This window comes from Aspergillus steynii (genome assembly GCF_002849105.1).
Source record: "Aspergillus steynii IBT 23096 chromosome Unknown P170scaffold_2, whole genome shotgun sequence".
In the NCBI taxonomy this organism is placed as follows: Eukaryota; Fungi; Ascomycota; class Eurotiomycetes; order Eurotiales; family Aspergillaceae; genus Aspergillus; species Aspergillus steynii.
The window spans coordinates 3728292-3755533 of record NW_020194399.1 but is presented as its reverse complement, the minus strand read 5'-3'; the positions used below and the strand labels follow the sequence as shown (position 1 = coordinate 3755533).

The 27242-nt window shown below is 51.9% G+C and overlaps 9 protein-coding genes across 9 annotated transcripts; 5 read left to right on the top strand and 4 right to left on the bottom strand.

The window, feature by feature from the left end:
* Window positions 1-46: 46 nt before the first annotated feature.
* Window positions 47-1954, bottom strand: P170DRAFT_403100 (M18 family aminopeptidase). The gene is made up of 6 exons (XM_024846460.1): window positions 1819-1954; window positions 1694-1755; window positions 1538-1639; window positions 1342-1477; window positions 1191-1283; window positions 47-1134 (listed from the first exon to the last, which is right to left on the bottom strand). Exons 1-6 carry the CDS (start codon window positions 1892-1894, stop codon window positions 95-97), a joined length of 1509 nt encoding a protein of 502 aa, XP_024707986.1. The 5' UTR covers window positions 1895-1954; the 3' UTR covers window positions 47-94.
* A 1603-nt stretch (window positions 1955-3557) lies between these two features.
* Window positions 3558-5629, top strand: P170DRAFT_351490 (WD40 repeat-like protein; the record flags this gene model as incomplete). Its single annotated transcript, XM_024843870.1, has 4 exons — window positions 3558-3883; window positions 4026-4153; window positions 4217-4803; window positions 4865-5629. The coding sequence occupies 4 exons, from the start codon at window positions 3558-3560 to the stop codon at window positions 5627-5629; spliced, it is 1806 nt and encodes a 601-aa protein (XP_024707985.1).
* A 948-nt stretch (window positions 5630-6577) lies between these two features.
* On the bottom strand, window positions 6578-7565 carry pdx1 (putative pyruvate dehydrogenase complex component Pdx1; the record flags this gene model as incomplete). Its single annotated transcript, XM_024852961.1, has 2 exons — window positions 6578-7383; window positions 7493-7565. The coding sequence occupies 2 exons, from the start codon at window positions 7563-7565 to the stop codon at window positions 6578-6580; spliced, it is 879 nt and encodes a 292-aa protein (XP_024707984.1).
* A 391-nt stretch (window positions 7566-7956) lies between these two features.
* P170DRAFT_434402 (uncharacterized protein) lies at window positions 7957-9166 on the top strand. Its single transcript, XM_024848703.1, has one exon. The coding sequence runs from the start codon at window positions 8124-8126 to the stop codon at window positions 9024-9026; it is 903 nt and encodes a 300-aa protein (XP_024707983.1). The 5' UTR covers window positions 7957-8123; the 3' UTR covers window positions 9027-9166.
* Window positions 9167-9725: 559 nt separating this feature from the next.
* P170DRAFT_444616 (cohesin subunit SMC1) lies at window positions 9726-13558 on the top strand (the record flags this gene model as incomplete). The annotated part of the gene is made up of 5 exons (XM_024850642.1): window positions 9726-10753; window positions 10784-12689; window positions 12743-13050; window positions 13112-13478; window positions 13541-13558. The coding sequence occupies 5 exons, from the start codon at window positions 9726-9728 to the stop codon at window positions 13556-13558; spliced, it is 3627 nt and encodes a 1208-aa protein (XP_024707982.1).
* A 157-nt stretch (window positions 13559-13715) lies between these two features.
* Window positions 13716-15275, bottom strand: P170DRAFT_378706 (branched-chain amino acid aminotransferase II). Its single transcript, XM_024845459.1, has 2 exons — window positions 14042-15275; window positions 13716-13949 (listed from the first exon to the last, which is right to left on the bottom strand). Exons 1-2 carry the CDS (start codon window positions 15026-15028, stop codon window positions 13776-13778), a joined length of 1161 nt encoding a protein of 386 aa, XP_024707981.1. The 5' UTR covers window positions 15029-15275; the 3' UTR covers window positions 13716-13775.
* A 224-nt stretch (window positions 15276-15499) lies between these two features.
* P170DRAFT_378703 (putative alpha/beta hydrolase) lies at window positions 15500-16602 on the top strand (the record flags this gene model as incomplete). Its single annotated transcript, XM_024845458.1, has 4 exons — window positions 15500-15782; window positions 15835-15959; window positions 16025-16220; window positions 16288-16602. Exons 1-4 carry the CDS (start codon window positions 15555-15557, stop codon window positions 16600-16602), a joined length of 864 nt encoding a protein of 287 aa, XP_024707980.1. The 5' UTR covers window positions 15500-15554.
* A 4509-nt stretch (window positions 16603-21111) lies between these two features.
* On the bottom strand, window positions 21112-21425 carry P170DRAFT_472568 (uncharacterized protein; the record flags this gene model as incomplete). The annotated part of the gene is made up of 2 exons (XM_024852960.1): window positions 21112-21184; window positions 21298-21425. 2 exons carry the CDS (start codon window positions 21423-21425, stop codon window positions 21112-21114), a joined length of 201 nt encoding a protein of 66 aa, XP_024707979.1.
* A 3535-nt stretch (window positions 21426-24960) lies between these two features.
* On the top strand, window positions 24961-27089 carry P170DRAFT_403084 (DUF2841 domain-containing protein). Its single transcript, XM_024846459.1, has 5 exons — window positions 24961-25236; window positions 25300-25510; window positions 25568-26047; window positions 26116-26301; window positions 26380-27089. Exons 1-5 carry the CDS (start codon window positions 25144-25146, stop codon window positions 26835-26837), a joined length of 1428 nt encoding a protein of 475 aa, XP_024707978.1. The 5' UTR covers window positions 24961-25143; the 3' UTR covers window positions 26838-27089.
* Window positions 27090-27242: the final 153 nt, after the last annotated feature.

Genomic DNA, 27242 nt, shown 5'->3' with positions numbered 1-27242 from the left:
AAGGAAAGTATTCCGGCAGATACGCTTTCTACAACCAGGAGTAAAAGTCGAACCGTGGAATTGAGCTGGCTATTTACAGGGGACCCCCTTTGATTCAATCAACAAAGATGGTCTGGGATGTCTTCGAGTAGTGCTGGAAGAAGCTGGTAAACAGCCGGATCGAGTGGGCCACATCATGGGTACCCCCGGTCTCCCGGATGCTGTGCATGCTCAGCTGAGGGTTACCCAGGTCCAAGGTACGAGTGCCGAGAGCAGCGGACAGCATGGGACCGATGGTGCTTCCGCAGCTAGAGTCGTTGCGCACAACAAACAGCTGGAGAGGAACACCCTCGCCGCCGCCCTCGGCAGCCTTCCGGGCCACCTCCTGCAGCAGAACAATACCCGGCGAGTTGGTGGCATAACGAGCATTCGCGTTGATCTTAATCACGGGTCCCTTGTTGATCTCCGGGCGGTGATCCGATTCATACTTACCCGTGTAGTTGGGGTGCACCGCATGTGCCATGTCCGCCGAAAGCAGGAAGGAGGTAGATAGCGTCTCCTCGTAGGCGGTTGACAGATCGGCATTGTCCGGAGTCGAAGCAGGCAAGACAGAAAGACGGCGGATGATGGCGGGCAGCACGTTGGAGTCGGCACCTTGGGCGGTACGGCTTCCAATCTCTTCGTGGTCAAAGAGAGCAATAAGACGGATGGAAGGCTCATCATCCAAGGCCGACGCATCGGCCACCGAATCGATCAGGCCCACGGTAGCGCAGAAAGAACTGTTGAGGTTGTCCAAGCGCGGCGAGAAGATGAATTCCTCAAGAAGACCACCCAGGGCAGACTTCTGGGTGTCAAACAGAATCATTTCGAAGTCAATGATGTCAAGCGGCTTGACACCCGCTTCGGCGGCAATGAGTTCCACGATGTATGGGTGGTGACGCTCTGTGATCGCTTTCAGAGGAGAGAACTCCCCCTTCTCTTCTTCACCAGCCTTGGCGTCCTTGTCGCCGGTGCCATTGGAGGTACCGCTGGCAGCACCGGTGCGGTTGAGCTCGGCGGAAACAAGACCGGCAATAGGGAAGAGCTGGGTTTCCTTGTTGAAGGAGAAAGTCTCCTGGCGATCCAGATGAATAGCCAAGGTTGGAATTCGGAGAACTATACGACGTTAATGAGGTCCAATTTGGAAGCGACATCATAGGGACAGATCATACTGGGGCGGTCAATCTTGATCAATTTCTGGACTATGGAGCCATCGCCGGTCCGGACCATGGCCCGACCTGCGACTCCCAAGTCACGATCGAACCCTAGAAAAGATGTTTAGCGATTGTTGGTCAAAGTCGACCAGAGTCATTAGATACGAACATGTGTGCCAGATGCCACCTCCGTAGGTCTCAACGCCGACCTGGACGAATCCTTCCCCGCGCTTGTTGCTCACGGGCTTAATCCTCAACACGGGAGAGTCCGTGTGGGCACCGATCATGGAAATAGAATTTCCGGGCTAGAAGAGCCATGAGAATCCCGAGACAGCTTGATCTGCAAGGTTACAAGCCGGACATACCTTCCATTTCTTACCGACAGCAAAAGCGACGATAGTCGAGCTATTGCGAGTCAAGTAGTACTTGCCACCAGGGCGACATGTCGAGGCCCAGGAATCCTTTTCCTGGGAAGATCGTCAGTGCTCGAACAGATAAGCAGTTTCCCCTGATCCACAAACCTTTAGTTCTTGAAAACCAGCCTTGGCAAGAAGCTCTTTGGCGGATTGGACGGCATGGAAGGCTAAATGGGATTAGATTGGGCAAACAAAGGACGAGATCACGAGAGCGACAAGGGAGACCATACGGGTTGGGGAGGCATTGACAAAGGACAAGAAGTCCAGAGCGGGCTGCTTAAAGTTCTGGGCGAGTTTGGAAGTCATGGTTTGGGACCTTGGGGACTGTGGGGAGAGGGAGGGGGAAGAATCCAGAGGATAATAAAATGGAGAGCGGAGGAGAATCCGTTGGTTTGTCGTTGTGCTTGGCGGTCACCCTCTTAGTGTGGCCCGTGGAAGACATGATCATGATATCATTTGATTATGCAGAGACTTCGGTCGGTGATATGTCTCATACGTATCACAATTTATATGTAGAGTGCTCCGGAGTATATCTGGAGATGCTTCATAATTTTAGGAATATTGTGAGAGGGACTAGACAGCTATACGAAGGATGGAATTGAAGATCACTAGAATGTATTATCACTTGGAATGAAAGCACCAATTCTGGTACAAACCAGTTATGCACGGATGACTAAAACTAGTCAAAAGTGAGAGAGAGAAAAAAAAGTGAATGTATCCACAGCCTGTAGTAAACTAGTCCAAGCTGTTAGCTCGCGAGGAACGCGATAAATACTGGGATGACATCGGCTCCACGCGACCAAGAGAAAGCTGGAAACTAGAAGAGCTTATCCAGAGACCAACCCCAGTGATCATCTTTTAGGCCATGTCTGAGAAATGACAAAAAGCATGCGGATTGGAGCATTCTAAACCGCCCCAGCAGACAGGGCTTCTCCAGGAACCAGCGGACACGATCGACGGGGAAGATTTCCCGTGGCCCAAGCGTTTTTCGCGTTTCTCCCGCGCGTGCGACGTTGGCAGCTCGCGTCACGGGCGTGTCAGGATAACAAGGAGCATCGTCATTGTTTGTGATAGACCGTTCCAACGGGTGAGGGATCTGAATCTGAATCTGATACCTAGGGAAATTATGGCCAATTGACCTGTTCCCTGGACCTTGGAGACAGGGACGGTGCATCCTGCATCCGAGCCCTGGTCGGCCAAAGTGACCTGTCGGGCGGGCTCATGGGACCGGACAAGGCATATCAGATGGGGACCGAACGGGAGCGGTTCATGAGACGAACCATGTGGGTGAGGGACCCAAACTCAACCAAGCCAGAGATCCTTGGAGAGCGACCACAACACCACCTTCCATAGAGCGCAAGAATTAATTGTTCGGCAGGGCAGAGTCCGGCAACGTCCAGCACAACAAAACCTCCCTGGCGAGTGTCTCGGATAGGCTTAGCGCACCCGACGCGTGACCGCAGGCAGGAATCCCCTTCGCAGACCCCCAAAGCCCTCCATCGCCAGCCCTTGGTTCCCTCGCCCTTCACCTCTTTCTTTCCTCACCAGACGGTGGCCAGGTCGCTCTCAAATGACCTGCCCGAGTTGTCTGTGTCCATCCATTCAGCACTGGGTCTGGTGAGAGTCATTGTCTATACTCCCCTCCCTCCCCCCTCTTGTCGCTCCCTCCCGCCTGCTTCGTTTATTTGATTATTATTGTCCGGAGCGGAGCAAACCCGGTCGAAGCTCCTCCCCAGCAACGTCGGCCTTCGCCTGTCCCACGAGCTGTTGACCCCCGACTGTCCAAACACCCAAGACCGTTGTGTTGCCCTTGCTTTCTGTGACCCAAGGCCACCATTGATCACCGTTGTAAACCCCGCGGTTTTCGCAATTCCACCCTGGTCCCTGGTCGCAATCCCTCAGTTGAGCCTCAGATCGTCCCACATCCGATCGCCAGTTAAGTCCCTCGAGGACCGTCAGCCTAGCAGACATGGGCGACGGCAAGAAAGACCCCGGTGCTGCCGCCGGTCGCAGTGCTGCGGGGGGTGCAAAGAAGGGAAAGTCGTCCACAACGGCGAATGGCCTGAATCTAGCCTCCCCGCCCGGGTCGAGAACACCGCCCAGTATGCCGTCAAAAAAGACCCTGTTTTATCCCGATGTGCAGGGGAGTCGACAAAAAAGTCGCAATAGCTCCGAGCCCATTGATCCCAATGCGCTAGCCAAGGCGTTGAAAGAGTATGAGGATGCTGGGAACCCGCGCGAAAGAACGCCGGGGACAAGTCCGAGTCGAAAAAGACAAAGAGTGTATGGCGATAGGTAAGTCTTTTTTTTGTTTTCTCTTTGTTCTTTCGTTAGGTGTTGGTCAATGTTACCTGCCAGGGTCCCTTGCAGCGTCGCAAGAAGCCGCTACGGGTGTGTCCTTGAAAGACAATGGCTGATTTGCGGGCGCTTGCCACAGATTCATCCCAAACCGGGACGGACAAGATCTTCAAGCGACCTACAGTCTACTTCACGAAGACGGTTGTCCTTCCACCCCGTCGAAGTCGAAACGCCGAACCCCGCATTCAGAACTCCATTTCCAGAAGAGTGAGTTGAACCCCTCGGGACGCTGGCGCCGTCTGGGAACTTGGTGCTAATATCATCCTTCAGCCGAAGAAGCAAACAGAATGTATTCGCGAGTCTTGCGCAGCGAGCTGTTTGGAAATACCGTGCCGCAGGCCGAACTCGACTCGTTATCACCGGACCCGTTGATGGGACTCGGCAGTGGCATCAATGACAAAACTCGTTCTCACACTCCTCCGTCACATGTTGTGTCGAATCTACCCCCCGCTAGTATCACTCCCTCTACGCCTCACAAAAACCTCTTCAACTACGCCTCCCCTCGCAATGGCTCCGCTCATCCCACACCCTCCAAGACACCTCGCAGCCAACATGGCCCGAATCTCAACGTCCGATCCGAACTCTACAGTCTTTCTCCCATCCGCTATGATAGCCAGCGCATCCTCGAAACGCCTCGAAAGCAACCGCGCTACGTGAACAAGGTGCCCTACAAAGTGCTGGATGCGCCCGATTTGCAAGATGATTTCTATCTGAACTTGGTGGACTGGGGCAGTAGTAACGTTCTTGGAGTGGGCCTGGGTAACTCAGTCTATATGTGGAACTCCCAGTCGGGACGAGTCACCAAACTCTGCGAGCTGAAGGACGACACAGTGACTAGCGTCAGCTGGATTCAGAGGGTAAGCCAGACAACCCAGCTCCTACTGCGGACCGTGTGATGGCTAACAGTGGTACAATCAGGGAACCCACCTTTCTATTGGAACTGGAAAGGGTCTTGTACAGATTTGGGACGCAGAACGTTGTCGACGCCTCCGAACGATGGTTGGACATACCAACCGCGTGGGAGCTCTCGCCTGGAACGACCATATCCTCACGTCCGGTTCCCGAGATCGCCTAATCTTTCACCGTGATGTCCGTTCTCCAGACCAATACCTACGCCGGCTGTCTGGTCACAAGCAGGAGGTCTGTGGGCTGAGATGGAACACGGAAGACGGCCAATTGGCTTCGGGTGGTAATGATAACAAGCTGATGGTGTGGGACAAGTTGAATGAAACACCTCTTTATCGGTTTTCAGACCACACCGCTGCCGTCAAGGCAATCACCTGGTCGCCCCATCAGCACCATCTTCTTGCGTCGGGTGGAGGAACGGCCGATAGAACGATCAAATTCTGGAATACATCAACCGGATCTATGATCAAGGAGGTCGACACCGGCAGCCAGGTCTGTAACCTGGCCTGGTCGAAGAACTCTGATGAGATCATCAGCACTCATGGTTACAGCCAGAATCAGATTGTCATCTGGAAGTATCCGCGCATGGAGCAAGTGGTCTCGCTGACCGGACATACATTCCGTGTTCTTTACTTAGCCATGAGCCCTGACGGCCAAACGGTAGTCACGGGAGCTGGAGATGAGACTTTGAGATTCTGGAAGATATTCAACCGACGACCCGGAAGAAATCACGAACGTGAGGGCAGCAAATTGGCCGAATGGGGTACCATCCGGTAGATGGGCCCTCGTCTCGATGAGATTGATGCTACGGTGTCATTGAACTTCTTATCATGCTTCGCAATGTGCATTAGACGCGGCGTTCCAGGACTTTGGCGTTGTTTCAAACCTGGGTATATCTTTGGTCGGTTTGAGGCACGGTTTTATCAGGGTGTAATTTGGCATCTCTCGCATTTTGTGGGTTTACAGCATTTTGCAGGCGATTACTAGGTGGGCTCCTTTATTTCCCTTTTCTATTTCCCTTTGATCTTCGACATGTACTTTGGGCCCTTTTGTGCTTCAGTTTCTTATTCTTGTCTTTTCATCCCCATTGTGTTTTTGACCCGCGCTTCTCCATTCGGGGCGTCCGGGACTGTCGGCATTAAGCGTTGACTTTTTGATTTTGTTTGCGAAATGACTACCAACCCATGGCGCTCCTGGTGTTTTCAAAGGTGGTCTAAGGCCAAGTTGTTCATTACTGGCTGGGGGATTTCTATCATATTGCCACATCTGGCGCATGTTTTCCATATCCCCTGTTGCCATGTTGTTCCCTTTTCCCCGTCCTTTTCATTTTCCCTTTCTCTTTCTCTTCGCGCTGTTCTTTATGATGAGATGACTTGTCCACCTTTCCATTTCTTCGCCGCATGGCCTCGGGGGTACTGCATTACTACTATGGAGATATTTGCAAATTACGGTAGCGTTCGCGCCTGGTCCTCGATAATGAGAATGAAACCGCAGATGTTATTTTGAAACAATCGTATAGCGCTCGAGTACATTCCTATATAAGATGAGAGGAAAAAAAGACCAATTCCCGATTGAAATCTTCGAGCTCGAAGCCCTTCTCGGGGTAGTTTATTACTTATGCTACAACTATGCTAACGAATTAGCCTCCGATGAACCAGCTTGGAAATCAAACCCCTCAACCATGCGAGGTGCCGAGTGCAGACTTACAATGTAAAATGAAGAGATCTATAGAACCAACCGTCCAGGCTCAACCGTCAAGAGGGTCTTGACACGGTCCAAGAAAGTCTGAGCCCGCTTCTCCTCACCCACAGGGATCGTCAGGCTGAAAACGTTCGCGGCCTGCTCGGTCGAAGCCGACTCTGCCGCAGACGCTCGTCGCGCAACAGTCTTGGACACCTTTCCGCTCAGAATGTCAATGATATCCTCCTGGACCGGCTTCGCCGAGCGGGTCTCCACCGGCGCCGCGACGGCATTCAACTCGGGCACGAAGTCACCCCGGGAGGTGGTGATGGGCTCGCCACCCAGGAGCTCGTCAAAGAGCTCGTTGGCGGAGGGCTTCGCGCGCGGGGACCGCGGCAGGTCGTCGTTGGCCAGGTCCGCGGCGCGGGCCAGGAACGTGGACAGCGGGACGCTGACGCCCAACGAGTCCTGGAGCTTCTTCTGCGCGGACAGAACGGCGGCCAGGGAGATCGAGACGGCGACCGAGGTGGTGGGAGGGGGTCTGGCGACGGGGGCTTCCTCGACGGCGGGGGCCGCCTTGGGCTTTTCGGCGGGGGCGGCGATCTTGATGTTGCTGAGGTCGAGGTGGGCGAGCTTTGCGATCCGCGCGGCTTGGGTCGCCGGGTAGTCGGAGGCGATGGTGCCCAGGTAGGCGAGGACGTCACCCTTCAGGAGACGGCCCTTGGGGCCGGAGGCGGGGATCTTGGAGACGTCGGATTCCGGGATGCCCTTTTCGTGGAGGAGTTGGATGACCGATGGGTAGAGCGGATAGGCGGGGTTCTGGGTTTGGATGGAGGACGAGGATGCCAGGCCTGTATAGCGGTAGAGAATAGGACATGTTAGCGTGATGTGTTCTGGGAATGAGGTCGAGATGGCGATTATCATCGCCAGAAAAATGATTTCTTCCGCGAGCACACTCACGTTTGGTGGTGCCAATCACTCGAGGCTGGCGTCTGGCAAGAACTGCCGGAACCTGACGCAAGCTAGCGGCCATTTTGGATGCAGTGGATGAGGCTCTGGTGACTGGAAATTGAACCGAACGTGATCTCCGATCGATGCTCTTGCGCAACGGTATGCTTTTGTCGCTGAATTCGGCGGGCAAGGGACGTCGATCAAAGAACCCACCACCACGTTCGATGGGGCCAAAATCCCAAATTGATCCGTATGAGTCGAGCCGGGGAGTCGCGATCTGATGCCAATTGTCAAGTCCGAGCCAGAGATATCAGCGTCGGCGTGAGAACTGGGCGTTCGCGTTGGATATGTTGAGGATGTTGGGAGCTTCACCGGCCGCCCGGACGGGAACATTTTTCTGCCGCGGAGAAGATCGGATTCCTGCCCGTCACGACTTTAAAGGCCATTGGCTTCTCCCATTGAACCTCCGGTATGTCTTCTTTGTCACGGTCATTTTGATCCTGATTCTTGGGGAATTTATGAATTGTCGATGTTCGCCCCTCGACATGTTCCAGCTGTCTCCCAGGAGCAGCGCAGAATCAATTGCTCTACTGTCATTCGGAGTATGCTAATGACCCTTTGTTGATAAGCAGGTAACACCATGTTCGCCCGGTCCTTCGCCTTTCGGGCCTTCTCGCACCAGTGTCCCAAGGGCCCTGTGTCGCCTAAAATCTCTCCTTCGGCTCCAGTATGGAGGTATTTCGCCTCAAGTGCTGCGCGAACGAAAAGCGCCGCGAAGGGCAAGCAACCACAGCTCCCTGCGAAGCCCGCTGCGCGGACCAAGCCCGTTGGCAATCCTGAAGAGACGTTAAAGTTCGCGGGAAGACGGCCAGAGGGTTTTGGAAAACTCGAGCGTAAGGTTGCCAGAGAAGGGCAAATTCTCCTCTTTCGGTCTCCGTCGCATCGGAGTTACATCCTAGGAGCCTATGGCGTCGCCGCGTTTTGCTTTGCCTACTCGGTGTACAACTCCAAGATTGTCTTCCATGATCCAATTATGCCTCTTCCCACGTGGCAAAAGACTCTATTTGGCGGAATATGCATCGTGATGAGTGCCATGGGCACCGTCTTTCTCATGAAAACCCAACGCTTGATCAAGACGGTCACTGCCGTCAGCACTAATGCCGGAGCTCAACTTCGTTTCAATGTCCGAAGCACCATTCCCTTCCGCAAGTCTTATGAGTTTGATGTTGTGCCTCGTCAAATCGCCTTCTCCCGTCGTCTGGTGGTCGCGCCTGAGTCTGTCCAGCGCATGCAACAGGGTGAAATGGCTTCAAGCACCCCGCCGTCTCAGCCGAGTTTCTTCCGGGCGCCCGTCAAAAGAACGAGTCTTCTCTGCTGGCGTCTTTTCCGGTCTGTACGACAGCTCTTCACTGGCGAGGATTTCATCCTCCTCGAGGTGGAGGGTCAGAAGGGGGCTTTCCGAATGGACTCTACGGGATTCGTGTCGGAGGACTTCTTGGTCATTGGAAATCCGCTGAGCGTCAAGCCCTCTCATAGGTCTTGAGATTTGGGAATCAAAAGCTGCTAAGTCGGTGATCTATACTATAGTATCTCTTTCTGTCGATGTCTTAACTACTTGTTTGTACTTTTCTGCCGCGACATTTTACAGCATCTGCAGCATATTCCCGTGTACATATACAAATCAACTTTTTTCAAAACTTTGAGTATCGTCTGGAGATGCACTTACTCTGTAGTTCGTACTGTCAGTGATAGTTTTGCGTTGCGTTGTGTTTCCAACGAGAGTCGACCGGGGTGTCTGCCACGTGACCGGGCGCGTCCTCTCAATTGCCGGCGGAAGACGCGCCTTCTCTCCATCGCGCGGGCCCCTCCAAACAGCGCCTCCACTTGCACCAGGCACCGACCTTGCCGTCATCTCAGCTCTTCCGTTCTTGCTGCTGTGGTCGCCAGAAAGCGACCGGACTGTTGCAGGATGGGGAAGCTCATTCGCCTTGAGCTGTACAGTACGCAGTGATCTCCGACTCGTGGGTTTGCTCGATCATGACTGACGGGTGTTTCCAGACTTCAAGTCCTACAAGGGTCACCACACCCTTCTGTTTGGCGATGCCTACTTCACTTCTATCATCGGGCCTAACGGGTCTGGAAAGTCGAACTCGTGCGTATATTCCCCTCACATGCACATACACAACCCCCCGACGAGTCCGCCCAGGCCTCCAATGTTGTTTGCGCTAACCCGCCTCCCAGAATGGATGCGATCTCTTTCGTCCTAGGAATCAAGTCCTCCCATCTACGATCGACGAACCTTCGCGACCTTGTTTACCGCGGCCGTGTACTACGCACATCCAGAGTCGATGCTGATGGCAATGCCATCGACGGAGAGACCAATGGAGATGCGCAGGACGGTGACGACGTCGAGCCATCGCAGGATCCGAGCGGAGCGAACGATCCACGCACGGCCTGGGTGATGGCCGTCTACGAGGACGATGCCGGCGAGGAACAGCAATGGCGACGATCGATCACCAGCCAAGGTGTCAGCGAGTATCGAATCAACAACCGCACCGTGACGGCGCAACAGTACAACGAGGCCCTCGAGTCTGAGAACATTCTCATCAAGGCGCGCAACTTCCTTGTGTTCCAGGGTGATGTGGAGGCGATTGCTTCGCAGTCCCCCAGGGATCTCACGCGCCTGATCGAGCAGATCTCCGGCAGTCTCGAATACAAGGCCGAATACGAGCGTCTAAAGGCCGAGGCGGAGGAGGCTGCGGAACAGCAAACTGTGCAGCTTAACCGCCGCCGAGGTATCAACTCCGAAATTAAGCAATACCAGGAACAAAAGCGCGAGGCCGAGAACTACGCCCGGAAGGCAGAGGAGCGCGACCAAGCTATCATCACCCACATCCTGTGGAAGCTCTTCCACTTCCAGCGTACGATTGACGAGTCCAGCGCCGAGATCCTCAAGTACCAGGACGAGCTGAAGGAGTTCCGCCGCAACGTTGAGAAATACGAGAAGAATGTCGAGGAGGCCAAGAAAGATCACGCTCGGGTTGGTCGGGACGTGGCAAAGGCCGAGAAGAACATAACGAAGAAAGAAAAGGAAATCGAGGAGTCTACCAACGCCCTCGTCCCTGTCGATGAGAAAGTCGACATCACTATGAAGAAGGTGGAACGGTTTGCCTCTCGAATTGCTGAGATCGGTAAAGAGAGGGAGGCTCAGTCTTCTAATGCAAAGCAATTGGAAAAAGACCTCAAGGTTGTCGAAAAAGCTCAGGCCCAGTGGGAAGCGGAATGGCAAAAGACAATCAGCAAGAAGGGCGGCCAGTTGAGCGAAGCTGATCAGCAAGAATACAACAAGCTTAAGGAAGAGGTCAACAAGCGATCATCTGCCGAACAGCTGAACCTCGACAACCTACGGCGCCAGCGCAAGACCGAAGCCGAGGCCTACAATAGTCTTAAATCGAAGTTCGAGGGCACGGAATGGCAGCTCAAGTCTCTGGAGACTGACACCCAGTCCATGGACGAACGAAAATCGTCGCTTAATGACACCGTCAAGACAACGTCCAAGGACATTGACCGCAAGAAGAAGGAGCTCAACACCCTTACGTCCGAGCGATTGCGGGTCTCTCAGATGAGGACGGAACTCGAGGAGAAGCTTCAGGCGGTCTTGAAGAAGCTCCTCGAGGCTGACGATGGCAAGAAACAGAGCGAGAAGGAGCTCCGAGCGAAGGAGTTGATTTCGACCTTGAGACGTATTTTCCCAGGTGTCAAAGGCCGAGTCAGTGACCTCTGCAAACCTAAGCAGAAGAAATATGCCGAAGCTGTCAGCACGGTGCTTGGCCGACACTTCGACGCGATTGTCGTTGACAATGAGAAGACTGCCAAGGAGTGCATCCAGCACCTGCGTGACCAGAGAGCCGGCCAGGCGACGTTCATCCCCTTGGAGACAATTCAAGTGAAGGCTTTCAATTCCAACCTGAAGGGAATGCACCGCGGGATGCGCCCGGCTATCGAAACGGTGGACTACGATGACTCGGTTGCGAGAGCCATCAGCTACTCCTGCGGGAACGCCATTGTGTGCGATGATTTGGCCACGGCTAAGTATCTCTGCTACGACAAACACGTGGATGCTAAGGCGGTCACTCTCGATGGAACAGTGATCCATAAGGGTGGTTTAATGACTGGTGGTAAAGGACCTCAGCAGAACTCGAAGCGATGGGAGGACTCCGAGGTGGAAAACTTGTACAAGCTGAAGGACAAGCTGTTAGCTGATCTTAACAGCCTTCCTAAGGGCCACCGCCGGGGAACCGAAGAAGAAACCCTACAGGGTGAGCTCGTCGGCCTTGAGCAGCGCTTGGCCTATGCTCGAGATGAACTTAAGGCTCTCGAGAGGAATCTCGAGAGCAAGCGCACAGAGTTGGATCACGTCAAGCGTCTGTTGGAGGAACTCAGACCGAAATACTTTGAACGGCAGGAGGCTTTGGAAGAGCTCGACCAGACCATCACCGAATCACAGGAGTCCGTTAGCAGTGTTGAGGACGATATTTACAGCAAGTTCTGCAAGCGTCTTGGGTACAGCAACATCCGCGAATACGAGGTCCAACAAGGTTCTCTACACGAAGAGGCGGCTCAAAAGAAGCTGGAATTCACGACGCAGAAGAGCCGAATTGAGAACCAGCTGAGCTTCGAGAAACAGCGACTCCAGGCGACCGGCGATCGTATTGCCAGTCTCGAGGCTCAACACCAGCGTGATGAGAACTTGATCGAGGAGCTCCGAGCAGAGCAGGAGGAAATCGGAAACCGGTTAGACGAATTCAATGCGGAACTTGATATTCTTCGAGAGCGCCTTGAAGAGCAGAGGGAGGCATATGCACACTCTGCTGAGAATCTGGCGCAACACCGCAGGGAACTTCAGAAGCGCAGCAAAGAAGTCGAAGGGACGCTGAAGAATGTCAACGCCTTGGAGACAGACGTTCAACGCAACTCATCCAGCCGATATGCTCTTCTTCGGCGCTGCAAGCTCGAAGACATTGATATCCCGCTGACAGAAGACTCCAACCCTCTGGAACAGCTTCCCATTGATGATCTCATTCAAGCAGCCGATCCGGATGCGATGGACGTGGATGAAGATGGCGCCGGAGCAGGTGACACATTTGCTGTGCAAGACTACGGTATTGAGGTCGACTTTGAGTCGTTGGGAGAGACTCTTAAAGAGGTGAGTGAGATTTGAACCCGATTTCGGGGAAATTGACGCTAACGGTTTACCAGGAGAATGATGACAAGCTGGAAGAGGAATTGTTGGACAAAGTACGAACGCTCGGCGGTGAACTCGACAAGATGGCGCCCAACACACGAGCCATCGAGCGACTGGAGAGTGTCGAGAACAAACTCCGTGGCACCGAAAAGGACTTTGACGAAGCGCGCAAACACGCTCGGAAGGCCAAGGAAGACTTTGAGGACGTCATGCGCCAGCGATCCGATCTCTTCAACAAGGCCTTCACCCATATTTCCGATCAGATCGCTCCTATCTACCGCGAGTTGACGAAGAGTGCCAACTACCCGTTGGGTGGACAAGCGTAAGTTTGATTTCCTTGGCCATGGAACCACATTTGTGCTAATGCAAGATGAATCTCACAGCTACCTGGATATTGAGGACTCGGATGAGCCCTATCTCGACGGTATCAAATATCACGCGATGCCTCCGCTCAAGCGTTTCCGAGACATGGAGCATCTCTCGGGTGGTGAGAAGACCATGGCTGCTTTGGCCCTGTTGTTTGCGATCCACTCGTATCAGCCGTCGCCATTCTTCGTGCTGGATGAAGTCGATGCCGCTTTGGACAACACCAACGTGGCACGGATTGCCAACTACATCCATGACCATGCCGCACCTGGTATGCAGTTCATTGTGATCAGTTTGAAAACTGGCCTGTTCCAGAACAGTGAGGCCTTGGTGGGTATCTACCGGGACCAGACTGAGAACAGCAGTAAATCATTGACTCTTGATGTAAGCAACTCTCTCTCCTGGCGTGACTTTGATCAACTACTGACTTGTGTGCCTCCTTGCAGCTTCGGAAATATAACTAAATGGCTAGGAATCTATCTCTTTATCTTCTTTCATTGCGTTAAGCCTACGGGTTTGCTCTTTATCTTCGTGACGTGTAGAATACCTATTGGCTTTGTCCTTCTATGATGGCGATTTCTCTTTTGTTGGGAAATTTTTGCTTTACTTTAAACGAGGGTTAATGGATTTCTGCTGTAGGCAATTGACCTGCTATCGTTATAATCATCATATCATCGACTGTCAATTCTTCTCCGGCACTACAACACCCCATTCATGCTCAGTGCGTCCGTACATGATATCACCCAGCCAGTTCTTGATCTTGCCCGTGATCTCACCCGGCGTATCGTCAGGCCCCATGGGAATGGCGATCTCCTGGTCTCGGTGGTGAATCAACGAGATGGGACAGATAAACCACTGCAGATCAAATCGATGACATTAGCGAGTCGTATTCAAACAAACCCCAACGTCTGTGAACGCAGGTAGGGGAATTTAGATTCAAGACTTACAGCTGTCCCAGCAGCGAACGACTCCAGGATCCGATTCTCAGCCGCAGCCTCAAACAATTCATCGATGGTGAACTTGCGCTCGGTGACCTCAAGTTGATCGCCCAACCGCTCCCTCGCCAAATCAAGGCAGCTTCGCCGGGTGACACCATCCAGAATCAACCGGTCATCCAACGGCGCCGTGACGAGCTCCTTCCGTCCGTCTTTGCGCTTCCACACCACAAAGAAGTTACTCCCGCCTGCCTCGGTGCACTCACCCTGCGATCCATATAGCCAGAGAATCTGGTGAAAGCCCCGCGCATACGCCTCCCGCGTAGCGTTCACCGAGGGGCCATAGTTCGCGCCGACCTTCGCATACCCGAAGCCCCCGACCCACGAACGCACCGTGTCCTCGGGGGACGTGAGCAGCCGCTTCCCACCCGGCGGCATGTCCATGCGCGACATGTAGCCCACAATGATGTAAAGAATGGCCCTCGAGGGCGGCTGGATCCCCAGCTGCGAGTTCGTGCCGATGATGGTCGGTCGCACGTACAGGAACTCGCCGGCGCGGTCCCGAGGAAGCCATTTCGAAGCGTCGACGGAGAGAACGGCCATCATGGGTTTCTCGAGAGCGTCGGCGTCCACGGGCGGCAGGGCGACGCGCTCGGCGGACATCTGAAGCCGGCGGGCGTTCCGGTCAGGTCGGAACAGGCGCACCTTGCCGTCGTAGCCGCGGTAGGCTTTCAGGCCCTCGAAGCATTCGTGGGCGTAGTGCAGGCAGGACGCGGTGGGGAAGAGGCTGAAGGGGCCGTAGGGCTTCAGTTCGGGCGCGGACCAGCCCTCTTTGGAAGTCCAGGATGCGACGATCATGTGGTCGGTGCAGATGGTCTCGTCGCTGCCTCTAATGGTGGCTTCGGAGGGGACATCGCGGGGAGTCGTTGTGTAGGAGTAGTTCAGCTTCGTGGCGTCGAGGCGCGAGGCCCCTTGGGAGGCTGTGGGAGTAGTAGACATTTCTGAGGTGGCTTGATTGAGGGGATTGCAAAAACATATCGGGTTTCTGTCTGACTCCCGTATTTATGGTCGATTCTTTCGTTCCATTATGTGTCATCGGGTGTTTGGCATCAGGTCGAATGAGTCAATATAGCAGTTGCCCTTGGTGGGTCTATCGTCGGTCTGGGCAGTTATGGCCATTGGGTGGCTGTATAGTTCCGCCTTCGCTCATTTAGGAGGTTTAGATGCACAGGGCGTAGGGCGTTCCCTCGAAGCAAGTGTGAAGAACCAAACGTCGGATGGGAGGTTGACGGCAAAGCCTCCAGTATACCGAGACGATCCCTTCCCTTTCCAGACTAGCCTGTTACCTTCGAACTCTATAGCCGCTCTGGTCTTGTGATTGGACAGATTGGGGTCCACATCAATACTCTGAGAAAACATTGCCGAAGGGAGAACTACGGACGGGAGTATGGAATGTATTCCCCGAACTCTCAATTATGACGCAGAGCAATCAGCAAGTCATCGAGACCAGGGTACTCTCGCGATAATGGCTACTAGACAATGGGCAAGTCGCCTTCGGCACATGCACACATCTGCCTCTAGTTCAGCTTCCAGAATACCACTGGCCTACGAGGTACATGAGCCGAAGAAACACCAGCCAGCTGGGCATCGACCTCCGATTATATTTCTTCATGGATTCCTGGGCTCCAAGAGGGAGAACGCTCGAGTGAGCAAGCATTTGTCTCATGATTTGTCACGCCAAGTATATACTTTGGTGAGCTATTATGACACTCACCGTTAGCCTCAAGGAGCTGACATTGTCCCAGGACCTCCGGAATCATGGTGACTCGGGCCACCACTGGAGACATGATTACATGGAAATGGCGTTAGACGTGGAGCTGTTTATCAAGAAACAAGGGTTTGAAAGCGCAACAATAATAGGCCACTCGATGTATGACCCGTTTTGAACGATGACACAACACACTTTTCGATCTAGATATTGACAACTGGTACTAGGGGTGCTAAAACAGCGTTGACGCTCGCTCTTCAAGCCCCCGATCTTGTATCAGATGTCGTTGCGGTCGACAACTGTCCCATTTCTTTGCCCCTGCCGGGCGACTTCCAGAAGTACATGGAAGGCTTGGTAGAGGTAGAGCAGGCCCGGGTCAAAACCCATGCAGAGGGCGAACGGATCCTCGCGAAATTCGAGAAGGTACTTCAAGCTTTCTTTCTTATTCTCTTTGGTCTACAAGGCCTCGGTTCGCTAATTACCATCACAGTCTCCCGTTGTACGGCTATTTCTGCTCAGCAACTTCATCAAGGACCATCGCCACCAATACCTAAGATCGCGTCTTCCTCTCGACATCTTGAAAGCTGCGTTAGGCCCATTAGGCGACTTTCCGCATGAGACCAGTCCTACCAAGTTCCTCAAACCCGCATTGTTTCTTCGCTCTCGTCACAGTTACTATATACCGGACAGTGCTCTTTCACAGATTATCTCTTTTTTTCCGCGCTCGAAGATTGTCGACATAACTTGCGGGCATTGGATTGTCCAGGAAAAACCAGAAGAATTCAGACAAGGTATGAAGCCCTAGAGTCTCATGCTTGACATAGTACTGACTACATGCGCTTTGTCACAGCGGTGTGTGAGTTCTTGAAGTCTTCTTAGCCACGGTCGAGGTGTCGCCGGGAGACCTTTCGATAGGTCATTTGTATTTAGGGCAATACGGAACATATATATTTAATGTATTGAATTACTAGATATTGAAAGAATAACAAAATGAAAAGTAGCGATGCGTCATAGGTGATGATTAAGTATTTGCCCCTGCCAGCCGGAGAAGTTGCGGAACTCCGAAATTGATGTCAACCGTTTTCCATTCCTCATTCTTCAATTGCCCTCAATGCTCAAGTGTCTAACATGTTCCTTGCTCAGTCGCATCCAATCCAAATGTGCGATCCTGGGCATTGGTCAATGAGCGCCCAATGAGTGCCAGTACAAGACCTAAACACCACCGACGTCGCACAGGTTGTTACACTTGTCGCGAAAGGTACAGTGACCGAGTACGTCGGGCAGCGCTCTTATACTGACTCTCGGCTCTCTAGAAAGAAAAGATGCGACGAGAATTTTGACTCAAATGGGGTTTGTGGAACGTGTGCCCGACTCAAGCTCGATTGCCATGCCCCGAGACATGTGCATTCCGTCGCCGTAAATACGACAAACCATGGGCGTGCGAACGGAAATATTCCTCCCCTCGACCAAGACGTCTCAAACACCCCGGGGTCCCTGTCTCAGTATGTTTCCTGGGAGCAAGCGCGAAGACTTAGCAGCCCCATCTCGAGTGCTGGCTGCATCCTACAACCAGCTTTGAACACAATAGAGCCTAGATTTTTCCGAGAAGACCGGGGACTCATCCAATACTTTGTCAACCATCTTATCCCGAAGCGAGCAGTTATTTCGGTTGAACAATCCGGACTCTATATGCTCAATTCGAGAGCATTCCAAGAGTCAGAACTAATGGCCGCTCTCCTCGCCTCGGCATCCGCGCACCAGATGCAGTGTATGTCTCAGACCGAAGCCAATGGATTATTTGAGCAAAAAGCCCGACGAGAGTATGTTAAGGCCCTGCGTCTTTTCTCCCAGTATTTGCAGACCGGAGTCGCCGACTTCGAGAGAGCCATAACGTCTGCCGTATTATTGACGTTTACGGACATCATTCTGGGCGGCACGAGCGAGTGGTATCATCATCTGCAGGGTGCCATTGCCATTGCAAATGGAGCTCGAGATAAACTGGATCCTCGTAATGTCGTATTCCATCGGTTCTTAACGCGGTTTCTCATCTATCACGACGTCGTTGCCGCTGTTGCTATGTCAACATCAACTGCGCTGGATCCGGTTTTCTACCAACAGGAAGAGCAACAAACAGTGTCAGAGAACTTACATTCTTTTACCGGGGCAAACTCGATGCTTCTGACCTTGGTAGCTCGCATTTGCCGACTGCGAGTAATGGCGAATAGCAACACGCCTGTGGACTTTAGTCTGCTCTATATCGAAGCCCATGATATCGAGCAAAAGCTTCGTGCGACGAAGGCTTGCAGCTCGAGCCGCCTTCTGTTCGAGCTTTTATTGGAAATATACCGCGCCTCGGCATTGCTTTTGCTGTACCGAACATTAGAGGAAAACTCCCCGCCTCTCATTGACGATATGAGAATGAAATGCAAGGCTTGCCATGAGGACTTGATAAGCTATCTGCAGCGGGTGTCTCTCGATACGACGCTGGGGCCGGCGCTGGTGTTCCCCCTTTTCATTGCCGGGGTAAGTGCCACCGAGGTGGACCAGCAAACCTTCATAGGCAACCAGATGGCAGAGCTATACAAGAGGCTGCGGTTTGGAAATACTGCAAGGTCTCTGCTTGTTCTGCAAGACATTTGGAATTCTCCAGTGGCCTGCGAGGGACCAGGATGGGTTCCATCTATCCACCGACGCAACTGGAAATTAGCCCTGGCTTGAGCTTCACTTTTGGAAGCGTAGCAAGGCTTCAAGCATCGAACCCTTGATATTTGGAGGGAGGGACGTCTTAGCCAGACATTAGGCTATAAGGAAATGTGTCCTAGTATTTCTTCTGAACGGCCAGATGGTCTAGTTGGCAAGGCCGTTCGTCCCGGGTGACGCTCAATCAAAGGGAAGCTACCAGTTTTATTTTTGCCCCGGTCATCGAGAGTTTCCAATAGCTTGCGGTTCGATTCCTGCCTGCATCAGCTCATTCTTTTAATCCGCTTTTTTTCGTTGCGCTGGTTGCGCGTGTCATCATGACGGTGTCATCGGAAGACTCCGGTGTACGGGTGGTGCTCTCCACCGACCCATACAAACGAATGAGTGGATTTGCGGGCCGCATGGATCTCCATTATCTAGTCCTGGGACAGAAGGGTATTATTGTGGATCGTACTAAGTAGGATCACATTGATTTGGGGACCCTGCAGAATGTACGAGTCCGAATGATTACTTGACATGATGTTTCTGGGCAGCGTGGCAGTCAATTAATTTGCGGAAGGACAGCCTTCAGGTACCTGGTATATGGATGTTCTTCTCCATATTATCCTGGGCGGAAATTCATGACTAGCATTGGATCTCAACCCAATCAATCAAGTTGTCTGGTCGCGATTCCCCGTGAGATCTCCAAGCTCCATGAAGGCAAAGCACATGATTCAGGATGAAGGTCTGCGGAGTAGGTACAGAAGATGGGCATCGGTTCCACCTGGTATCTCTCGCAGCTAAATACAAAGACCCTTCAGAGGAACAGATCCGCGACCATCCAGATACATCGAATAACAAAAGCACCAAGACCCAAGCAATTCTCTTCTCCGAGCGGCCGGGCATGCCGACACCCTTGATGAAAAAAAAAGGTGGATGTACAGACGGGAGACGTGTAAGCCCGAAAGCACGATGAGTTTCAAAAATTGCTTCTCCCAAAAGAGAGAAGACGTGTGCACTCAGACAGGTGACCCTACTCTAAGTCCCAGGATATACCTGGGGAACACGAACAACCCAAGCTACCAGGTTGGGAGAAAGAAGAAGAAGAAGAAAAACGGGAGATGAGGAGAAGCAGGTGGTATAAGTACGGCGAACTGTTGCGAAAGTGGAAGGGAGAGGAGGCCACATTAGGAAAGTATAGGGTAGACCTACGGAGGAAGGAGCAGCCAGACACCTCGCAAGAATGAGGCCTGGGAGAACCCTTCTGCCTTTCAACTCAAGCAGCTTCGAAATAGGACTTCTCAGGCAGCTTATCTGTTATGGAAATTGGGTACTCGCTCCTCAGGCGGAGGAGGGGCTTCATCTTCGTAGGCAAATGAAGGGAAGATGCTGGCATTCCATATAATTTTGGTTTCTTTTGTGAGAACATAAATTCAATACAGGAAGTGTCCTGGTGAGATGGAGCCGATGGTCTAGTTGGTGTGGCCCATCTTGTGCAAAGCACGTTCAATCCCGAAGCTACCACGTAGTTTTTTGCACCCCGCGAAATTCGTGGCCCGAGGTTCGAACCCCGCCTGCCTCGCTCTTGTGCAGCCTTTCTTTTTTCACCCCTCTATTTTTCCGACCTTTCCATCAAATAGAAGTTGCCCTTTTCTTTTACTCGTCTTGAATTGTCTCTCCGCCTCTAAATTGGTGACTGCTTCTGTGTCGTTTATTGTCCTGCTTCCAAAGACGCATATGTCACTGTTGGTGAGGCAGCGTTCATTACAGAACTCGTTGTCGAGGAGAATGGACTGGTTTTAATCCAGGTATGACTCGCATCTGTTCCATCCTTCTATCTTGAATAAGTCATGAAATAATAGAGGGTAGATGGCAGTGATGTTCGCGTCTGTCGTCGCATTCATCGTCATATTTCCACGACAAAGCCTTCTCACTCCATACTAGTCCCCAGGCCTTATCCCCGCAGTCTCGCCATCTTTGGCCCGCCTATCTCGGTAGCCTGGCGTATCTATACCTATTACTTTTACGCAGTTCAATAGTTATACCCCATGAAACCTATGCGCTTGTGAGGCTGGTGAGATAGCATATCCCCACGAATGGCTACGCGGGCATCCTTGGGTATGAAGCAACTAGTAGATCTTTAAAAGACCCGGCCAAAGAGAATCGTGAGGCTCGAGAACGATATAGATTGAAAATGCGCGAATGCACAGTTGTAGAACACTAGAGCACTCAAGATGCTGGACGAGTCTTGTCCAAAATCCGCGGAAGCAACGCATTACGCCTTCTTTTGCGGGGTGGACGAATGGGTTTGATTCCGGTGACGTGGAGGAAGGCAACTAATGCGGATCAGAATTCTGCGCTGAATTCGGAATATAAAGGGCGCTGTACCTTTATCTTCCCTTCTTCAATATCATCCTTCCCACGCTGCGTGACAGGAAGAAAGGTTCTATTCGGAAGCCTGACGTAGGAGAGGGACGGGGCATAGGAAAACAGCTACATTTCTGGCGCCACCGAGCGCGGAGTAACACTGCAGCAGACACTAGCGAGCCGTACTGTGGAAGGTTGTTCAGTGTGTTGCGCAGCATGTCAATGTCTCACGAATGCTGTCCGACGAGGTCTTAACCACCAACATCCTCTATATTCTGGGTGTGACCACCTCCTTGTACAACCAGGGTGCCCCCGGATTGTCCAACTCCTTCGAGGCGGCTCTTTGAGGCGTATGTTCCGGTAACTATTAGCTGCGCCTCGCAAAGCACCCGACCGTCAAGTTTGCATCATGGATCCAAATTCGGCTGCATGGCGTGGCAAGTTGGCAACCCACCCACACGAATGATACCGGAATGCCATGAGAGCGGCGGCCGCCCCAAGTAGGAGCTCCACGGCGGCGAGGATGTCCGCATTACCCATCTGCCAGTGGCCAGTGAGACCGGGGCCGCATATGTCGCTCATGTGAATGGAGACTTAGCCCGGATTACCATTCTCAATCTAAAGGAATCCAACCACCTGACTGACTCGGGCAAGGAGGCGTTCCGCCGATCTGCAACAAGTTATTGCCTCCGGCTGCCTCCATCAACATCCTCCGATAGGTTGCAGTTCAACGTCGTTTAACTCATGGAAGCAACTCCATCATCGAGATCACTTAGTATGGCTAGCCGTGTAATTATGGACTGGAAAAGAGGAAACCGGTTCGGTTGCAGAACATGACAACATATTAGCCGGTGTCTGGGCGAGGCTGGACGGTGGAGATTGGAGTGTCCTATTCCAGTGGCGCCATCTTGAACTTTTGGAGCATTCATTCGTCAGAAGTGGATGTGGAGCATCATCCGAGGACGGTTGTTGTCGGGGGTAGATACATATGCACGGTGAATCCGGATACAACCTACTGAGTCCCCCACAGCATACGTATCCATTTCGTTGCCCACCTGATTACCTCGGTCGGGCCTTGAAATGGACGGGATTTTGAAGGCCTGAAATCTGAATCGGTCCGTAACACGCCATTGTTTGAAAGAGGTCCATCTGCTCGACCGCGATGGTAAGCCTCCCATTTGCGCGAGGCAAACCATCGATCTCTTCAGGAATAGTGATAAGCAGCGTAAATCAGTGGGGAATTAGACTCAGATGGCTCTCGAGTTAAACTCAAATAAACAAGAGTTTCGTAGCCTGGATTGCGGAGTGCACTATCCGCCGTGCCGCTCAGGGGTTATCACCCTTCCACTCCGATGATAGCTCACATTTGTCAAACAGGACGAACGGGCCTTCATGATTCATTGCCATGGCTGGTAAGCCCTCTTGTCAGCCACGGCGCGACAACATTGGAATTGGAGGATCGTACTCCGTCCATGGGCTGGAAAACGCTGAGGATCCTGCCGGGAATTTTGTATCAATATTAGCAAGTACGAAACCCATAGTGTGCTGCGAGATAAAAATAATCGGGGTAATGGTGCAACAGTGGCAAGGTCTTCCCTGAGACAATCGCTTTCTTCTTGTCGGTTTTCTTTTCTTTTCCGGTTTCTCTCTTTTCTTTTTTATTATGTTATCGAGTCAGGGCGACAAGAGTTGTCGCCTTACAAGACTCGATCGTCGAGAAAGTGGGACAATGGCAGTCTGGAACTTACGTAGTAGTATTGATCGAATATTCGGTGTGGAGTTAGTTATCCATCAGATCTGCGATCTCTGATCGATTCACGGGCCAACGAATCCAAGTGGCTGGCGGGCACTGTACAGGTATCAAGACCTCGATAGATTCGTCCATTTCTGCCTGTGCTCGGGCGTCACGGCCCTTCTTGGGAAAGTCAGTGACATAATAGGGGGTACAGACGACAGACAGTCAGCGTTCGTGGGGCGTCATGCCATTCGTTGGGCCTATTTTTTATGGGCCTGTCGCGCCAAATGAAAGCCCAACGTTCACCATAACACTCAGCTGTCAATTCACCTTGTTTTTGGTCCCCGCTGACATTCTTTCTCTCAGCGCCACCGATGGGTCTCGCTCGGATCCCCGGTCTGCAAGCCATCATGTAGCAATTTCCTGGTACCCGATTTTCTTGCATCCTTCAGAGAATACGTGGCGGGTTACAGATTCTCTGTCGCCCGTAGTTGTAATATGCAGGTCTCTCGGGAGTCGGGACTGGGCCGGGCCTATTTTCCCACAGTCGCAACTAAACAGAAATAGGGAAAAGCAGGGTCAGAGCCGAAGCAAACTGCGAAAGGCGCAACCGTGCATCCATTCCCCCGCATACATAGACGCGAGGGGGAGCCATATTAACCCCTCTCTCGTCTAGCTGATTCGCTCCCAGGCCCGGTGGGCATTTCGCATCGGAGCCAATTGTGGCGTTGGCTGAGACTGCTGCACAACAGTAGCCCTGGAGGTATCGGCAGCCTTCCGTGGCCGACCACTTGCCGGCTTGCCCATTTGAGACCTGAAGAATCTGAAATGTTTGCTTTGGCACACCCTCTGCCCTCAACCGCCGAATGGAATCAGTTGTTGCACAAAAGAAATTAGGAGGCCCAATAGCCATTATTGGAAGCTTTATCCGCGGGGGCAAGTTTCCGGTCTGTCCAGCGGTCTGCCGGAGGAATTGGCATCCCTCTCGTCTCGATTTCAATCTGGATGTAACCCGTTCGGACGTCATCATGTCAATACAGTCGAGTCCTGCGGTCTTTCGCGCCATCTGCCCAAGCACGACACCGGCGTGGAATCGTTTCATTACAGTTGAACTCTATTTCTTGAGACCCTGTGGTGCCGCTGTCACAGAGTTACAGCGATCAGCGGTCAAGCTGTATGTATGACCTTTGCGAGGGCGTCCAGGTCCGTTTCGCGCTTTGACTGCATGCTCCATTTTTCCTTCCGTTTTATACGACTCGGTCAGTGCGGATCATTGAGGGGGCATCCCACTGGCGGGATTCAGATCGTGACAGCAAAGTTACCTGGAATTATCGTACGCATAGTCTCGGCGGGTCTCGGTGTCTGATAGACATAATGCCAGCATTGCTCCTGTAGTTAGTAGCGATGAAATGGTAAGAGCAGACCATACTAAAATGGCCTTGGGTTAGATTTTCAAGGCTTTTCGATCCTTATCATGGCCGAGTGCAGCACTTTCAATGGTTATCCTTTATCGCCGAACAGTCTGTAATGTCAGTAAGGCAAACTCTTCCAGTCTAAGTAGGGCAATTTTGTCAAGGTTGAACGCTGCCATATTGGCTTCGAACATGCTTCGTATCACTTACTAATATGTTGATCGAGAAATGTTATTAACCAGAGGCAGTGGGTCTCTGAAATCGGGGGTGAGTGCGATGCATGATTTCAGAGGCGCACAAGTGTCACCACCTTGTCAAAACCCGACACCGAAAAGTCAATACTAGACTAACCAGATAGGATTGGCACCAGCTCTTCTGTTATTCAGATTGGTCCTTCAGCGCGATCCGGGAGCCATAGAAATTCCAAGGCTTTTTGCTTTTGGCGATTTATGGGCATTTCCGCTCAATGTCTCCGCTCAAAGTCGTATAGAGATAAGGTCATATTCTTATTGGACTGGGTGTTTTTTTCAGAGCGGCAGTGTATCCCTATTTTCCAACGTTGCCTTCCTATCTCTTAGTCCGATTTATTGTTCTTGCCTAGAAACCGTCAGATGTAGATAGCTTTGAGGAACAATGCGACAGTGATAAATTTAGAAACCTTTGGCTTTTCGCGGCTTTTTTTTTTTTTAACAAAAATCATTTCAACAAAAACTAGGAAAGGAAAAAATGGAAAGAGAGAAGGAGGTACGGATTACCGTACGATGGATCCATCCACATACAGTTATGGAGAAAAGAAGAATCTTGGCTGTAAACCAGTAGTCAATTCATGTATGTATTTGTTTTCCTTGCATTAGGTTGAAGTCGTAACAGCCACGCATTGCGTAGGATTCAGATGACATGACCCGTTGGCCAGGATGTCGGAGATCGTACTTTTTCTCCTCTGTTAGTTGCGCATGCCAGTTGAAGTGATTGTTTTGTCTTGGCTAGTGCATTATAACTGACAATCGCCAGGCTGCCTTGGCCGGACCAGAAGTATTATAAATTCATCGATGGAACCTATCGAATCCTGCCAGTCAGCGGCCGCATTTTTGTGTCTGCTCCTACCTACCAAACTTCTGTTAATCTCAGTCATTCAAAGACATTCTCTCCGGATATGGATACGACAGGTCAGCCCATGGCTGTGAGAGAAGAGGGACAGCCTCACATGCTACCATTTCACGCTGCGACTGCTCGTCCAAAGCCAACGGTACGAGGCAGCACTTCACCATCTCATTAGACCTGTCATTGATAGATATGATATGACATACAGGAACATGGAGCCCCACCATCAACAACAGACGGAATCCCATATCCTCACTTCACATTGATATACATTGATCGCAACGGCGAGACTCAGGTGCAATCGTCGCCCTCCGTCATGGAGTACGAGCCAGCCATCTTCACACCGGATGTGAGGGAAAGATTTGTGAGGGCAGCAGCGAGATTAACATGGCAGCCCGGGATGCCAGGTTTTCAGTCCGGTAAGTGAGCGGGAACAGACGATTGCGACATGAGATCTCGATGATAACGGATAACAGCCGAGGGTCACATGGAAGGCGATGTCACGGGGAGAACGCAGTCCTTCCCGTCCACAAACAACTCTTTCATGAGCCTACACCACGGTTCGGGCTTCTATCAGTATGGGCTCATTCCATTTGAATGGCAATCGATACAGAACAGGCGCCACAGGAGAAGTCTGAGACGCGTTGATTCGGGGATTGGGCCGAATTCTCCTTCGCCTGGGCCAACGATCACATGGACGCCACTTCGCATCGGGAATAAAGACCTCTTGCGGCGCTATTACGAAATGGCATTCGAGAACTTCCAGCAACTGAATTGCAGAGCAATCGCGAAAGCCTTCGTCAAGCTGGTCGAGCCTCGCAAGCAGGTGAATCATCCTTACAATGGGCGATCAACCGCGGCCGGAATGTCCCAACGGGTGGATCCCGAGTTGACCAAGCCTCAGTGGTGGCCTGAAGGAGTAAGGCACAGAGAACCTGATCACCTTTTGAAGTCTGGTGAGACATCAATCAACTCGAGATCGCAGTTTGCGCACAAGACATCCCGACTGACCTTATTGGTGCAGAGAGAATTCGACTTCTCGTTCACATTTTGTGTGAGCTCAGAGACAGTCATAAAATTACTTCGGAGAAACTCAAGGACGCCGGTCAAGATGTAAGACGAGGTATTGTGCCTGAGGAACGATTGCAAGTCCTGGACGAAATCTATTACGTTCGAGATATGGAGGAGTTATATCTGGATGGCAAAATTGGTATGAATTCTTTCCCATGGCCTAGATACTATCGAAAGTGCGACCAAAACTGAGACTGACCTTTATTTCTCAATACAGATGGTGATACGGTGATACACGTTTCTCAAGTTCAGATGCCTGAAGCCAATTTGACCATGCAGCCCAACCAGCAAGTGACTGGCGACAATATTGGCGACCAGCCCGTTCCTATGATCGCCGTGTCCAGCAGCCATGACACAGTACCAAATACCGGTCATCTTCCACCGGGCCAGTCACAAAGTCAGGGGTCCAGTGTCATACTAACTCCAAATACATCGCCATCTGTGAGCCGACGAAGCTCGCTAGAAAGCAATATGACGAGTTATTCGCATAACATGACACCACCTGGACTAGCTGTGAATGAGCCTATGAGAGCAGTGCAGCCCTCAGAAACGCCATCAATGACGGATTATTATGACCAGCAGATGGCTCACCAACCGGCAGGGCAAAGTTCTCAAAATGGACTCTGGAGTCAGCTTCCACACACCCATCAGCCACTTGGATTCCAAGGATTTTAAGTCGAGGCAAAGAAGTTTTCTCTCCCTCCTTTTCTTTTTCTTTTTCTTTTGATTTTTGGAGTGTACGGATGGGCTCTGGGTTTCAAGAAATTCTTTTTCGTAAGCGACTCGAAAGTTTTCTTTGCGTGTTTCTCGAGATATATTATCCAATAGAGATTCCCAAGTGGCTACTGCTTCTGTTTTGTTTCAATACACACTATTATTGGGAATTCACATGTGCAATGAGGTTATTCAAGCATCGTTCAAGAGAAGAATACCTACCACTCCAACTTTCTCGATAGGTTCTACCCTGGTCTCCCGTAGTATAAAGACGGTCTGGACGGTCTGGATCATGTTCCCCATGCGCGTCCTCTCATTGGCCCGACTAGTTGCCGATCCCGTGTTCTGACGCGACCCTCCCGCACT